At 42.0% G+C, this 4400-nt stretch overlaps 1 protein-coding gene across 1 annotated transcript in view; it reads right to left on the bottom strand.

Moving 5' to 3' along the window:
- Positions 1-3295: 3295 nt before the first annotated feature.
- PAMR1 (peptidase domain containing associated with muscle regeneration 1) overlaps positions 3296-4400 on the bottom strand; it is a 55473-nt gene continuing 54368 nt past the window's right edge. Inside the window, exon 12 of the mRNA XM_031055812.1 lies at positions 3296-4343. Coding sequence (XP_030911672.1) covers positions 3807-4343 — 537 coding nt within the window. The 3' untranslated portion in view covers positions 3296-3806. The remainder of the gene's footprint in view (positions 4344-4400) is intronic.

Raw genomic sequence — 4400 nt, 5'->3', positions numbered from 1 at the left:
CGGCCCGGCGGACCTGGGCTCGGGCGTCGCCCAGGGCGTTTTTGCAGCGTAGGGCAGGAAATTTCTGTCCTGTTCTGTAGTCGCGCTCAGGTGCTGGGGCACAGAACGCTCGCCCAGACACTGCTGCACACCTTCGCTCCCGTTTCTCTCAGCTGGAGCTCTGCCCGCCAACCTCAGTGCTGTCTCTCCATCCAAGTCTGACCAACCTGATGTCGCGTTTCACAGGGAACAAACATTTCTGCCACAGCTCGTTCCCTCTGCACCGAGGAGGGGGCACGGAAAGCCAGCAGCCATGCGGAAGCCCCCTGACACGATAAGGAGCTGGGAGGCTGTGGGGATTGCACAGCTGAGCAAGGCCTGCCTGACCCTCCGCACGACTCCCACTCCCCCAGGATGCTTTTCCTGCAACCAAGCCAATTCCAGTTACTTGCCCTTAAAAAATGGCAGGATGCAGCCTCTCGCGCAATCCCCAGTCCTAATCAAATACACATTTTTTTTCTTGTAATCTTACCATGGATGTAGGCTTGCAACAAAAGTCATTTACAAGGGCAATTCTAAGAGTAAGTGAGGGTGTCTGAAAAGAGCTTGTATTTCAGTATGTCCATTTCCTATTTTTCAGCTAAGCACCCTGGCTTTTGGAAGTAATTTAATGCAGCCCTGAAACATACAAAGGAAAAACATACACCCGTTGGAGGGAATAAGAATGCAGAGAGTGTTTTGCTCTCCTCTTTCCATAGCAATATCCTTATGGCCTTTCCAGAATGCACAGCTCTTTTTCCTTGGAGGGAAAATGAGCTGCTATCCATGTTGTGCTATTTCACACCCTTTCTCCAACAGATGGCACAGATCCTCACCTGTTTAGAAAGAGATGTTTGAAATAGTTCTACATCTTAAAAATAGAGGCAAGCTATCAAAGATATTAGCAATTCCAGGTCACACATTGCTTTTTTTCAAACATCCCTATTTTTCCTCATTATTGGCATTAAATGCTAACCCTGCATAGTTCTGCTCAGTCTGTAAACAGGAAACTGCTGCAGGTAAGCCTGACAGAAAGGATGGACAAGCTGGTTTGTAATTCCTGGGAATACTCAACATGGTACAGGTGCTTGGATATGTTGATATGACTGCTCACTTGTACATGTGAATACCTACGTCATACAACCAGAGCAATAAAACACTATGTGGGTATTTAGAGATAGCCAGATTTGAATCTAGGATTCAAACATGACTGAGGTCCAGAAATAGAAGCAAAGGCTGCAACCTCATCCTCCTCCTGTAAAGGGCTGTGCTAAAATCTGAATCCTGGGGTTGTGCCAGGTGTCTGGCTATCTTCCTACTTCTGCTTCCTTTGAAGAGCATCATGGCAGTGAAAAGAAGGGTTTGAATTGTGTTGTGCATGCACAGCTATAGCAACCTCCTGAGGTTTTAATTCCATTAATTCCTACAAGTTTCTCTTCAAGAATGTACTTTTGTGTGATATACAGCTAGTGAACAGCTATATTGTTGCTGTCCAAGCCCAGAAACTTTCAGCTGATTTGAAGCCAAATGGGCATGGGATTCAACATTGAGGAGCAGTTAGAGGATCAGTATATATTAAAATATAGTTGATCTTTAGAAAAAGAAGAGTGAGGTCTAAGGCTGGAATTAAACCAGACTTTTGCAGAGCTGTTTGGACTGGACAAAACCTAAAGAGAGAAAAAAGCATTTAGAACCTCATCTCTCTCACCTGTAGCAGTGGAAAGCAACAATACTATGGAAAGCAATGCAGTCATGGTGTCCTAATTGAGAAGACAACCAGCTCGCAGGTCTTCATAATTTCTGTTTACCATTAAATAATCCAATAATTATTTAGAGTGTAGAAACTCTCATTTAATGTAATAATGAAAGAGCTTTCTCATTTCACTCTTTTTCATGGCTGTCAGGAAGAAACACATGTTGACTTTCTGCAAGTTTGTGCTTTTCCAAAACTGACACCTAATTTACTCTAAGCCATTCTGTCAGCAGGGGAGTACCACACATTCATTGGCATGTGTTCCTCCTGGCAGAGGAATGAAACACATCATGTTTTTCACATTTAATGCAGGATTTTTGTTGCTGTTGTTGCCATGCACTTTGTCGGCCAAGCATAATCTCCTGGCAGGAGAAGACAGACAAACAAGATAAAGAGAAGCAATATACTTTAATTGTAGCCCTTAAACTTTTTGATTTAAGCAACATCATGTGGTCCTATTGCCAGTGAAAACAAGGAAAGTGCAAAAGCATACACAAGAAGTATTTCTGCCAAGAAAATAAAAAATAAATGGCATGGAATGATGTCCAACACTAATTGTCCTTTTAGCAGCAGTTTTCAGATTCAAAAGTGGGTAGAAACTACTGAATGCTAAGAAACTCGTAATGAGATTTTACAGCAGCAAAGAATCAGAACTGAAATCAGACTTGCTAACTTCAAGTTGCCATAGCCATGCGATAGGCAGAGCACAACTTCAGGATCTGAGTCCTTCTTGGTAAGAGCACAAAATCTTTTCATCAGATTGCCAGCCCTCACATCCAGCTACTGCTGTAAGCTGTTTTGAGCACTGTAATAATTTGAAGGCCCTAAAAACTCCAGTGTCATGTATGACTTACCAAGAAATCATTATTGATGGAAGACAGTCAGTACTGTCTCTTCTCCCCAACTTTTATAGGGTTAATCCCTAGTCTTTAGCCATGACTGAATAGAGAATAGAAAATGATTTAGTGTGAGAGGAGTGACTAAGGACCATGAGGACACTCAGGTGTCTCCCTGGACAACATGCCCAGTAGGAGAATCTTACTCTGATGTCAAACAGTTCAGCCTCAGTTCAAGAAAAGTTCCTGCTAAGTGTGAGACCTGGACATTATTCTTATCCTGAAGAGCAACAGAGGAGTAGTTTTACCACAAATGTATGAAAACTAATGGGAACCGAAAGTTTTCCTGAGGTTTTCATAGTTCTATGAAATAACCCACTTGAAAAAAATGTGTTTAAAATATGTTTGATGTTTTCACCTGTTTAGAATACAAGGTGAAAGAGAACTCCTTTGTACATTTCATTGTAGTGGTTCATGTACAACAGTACAAATGGGTGTATTAAGAAAAATGAATCTTGTTATTTATATATATAAATAGTCCTTGAATTTTATGCTGATTCTGCCTTTTAGTGTTTCTGAAGAGCCTCAAGTGAGAGTGACATGCAAAGAGACAAGGGCAGTAGAGAGTTCCAAGAGTGTGACACATATAAAGCAAAAATGGATCTAAATAATGTCAGACATGAGTATGTAGGTTAAAAAAACAAACCATGGTTTATTTAAATGTGTAAAGTACTTGGGAGGGAAGAAGATTACATTGTACTATGGCAATACAGACAGCACATACCACAACAAGCTCATCCGTCATAATGAATTCAGGCTACTCTTTCCAGACTCTTAATCCACTCAGTCACACAGATCTTTGGGAGAAGCTCACCATCAATTTCTCCAGGGAGCTCCACACTACAGATTAATTTCAGACAGAATTTACTGTCCTGTTTCTGCATGTCAGACTCAGGAGCAGAGCATCGTCCTCCCACCAGGGGAGACAGACAAAATATGGCAAAACTTTCTCATGCACTAAGACCCTCTGTCATGGGTTAAGTAAAAGTAACCCGATGAACTATCTGATCCTAGGACAAATTACCAGGCTGCCTGCCTTAACCTTATCCCAGATGTGTCTCATCACTGGGATGAGAAGCCTAAAGTAGCAGAGACTGAGAGATATTATATTATAAAATGCCATTTCCAGACTCAGATTTTTATTTCATGTTCTTCTCAATCCAGTCTTTGAAAGGAAGAGCTTTGGTGAAGCCACTGTAGAGTTCTAGGCTGCAAGTTTTATCATAACCCCAGCTCACTAATCCCATCAGATGCCACCTTAGCTCAGGAGATGCTTTTCCTGGCAAAGTTATGGCAGCAATCCCACCAGTTTCAGCAGGGCAAATATTAGAAAAGGCTGTGTGGTCTTGTTTGGCACAGAACATGCTGTCAGTGATGCTGACTTGTATCCCATTATCCTCATACTGTTGCTCACACAACAGTGAATCCACCATCTGAACCACTCCCATGCGGATTGTGTCATTCTTGTATCCGAGATCTTTAATGTCAGCCAATACCTTCCAGCCAGTAACCATTATCTTTAAATCCTCTGTGGATGAAGTCAAGTCATGAGAAGATGACAAGCAAATGGGTTGAACACGACTGCTGATCCTGGCTTTGTCCAAGAGTTTTATGACAGCTATATCAGAATCAAGTAATATAGGGTCATAATTGGGATGCACTATGATGGCAGAAATCTGGAGAGGAAACACAGTAGGAAGAATTGTAGGGTTAACAGCAATGGCAGGTCAGCA

Source organism: Geospiza fortis, unplaced genomic scaffold, assembly GCF_000277835.1.
Source record: "Geospiza fortis unplaced genomic scaffold, GeoFor_1.0 scaffold66, whole genome shotgun sequence".
Lineage (NCBI taxonomy): Eukaryota > Metazoa > Chordata > Aves > Passeriformes > Thraupidae > Geospiza > Geospiza fortis.
The sequence above is the reverse complement of the archived record's forward strand: the minus strand, read 5'-3'. Positions and strand labels throughout refer to the sequence as shown.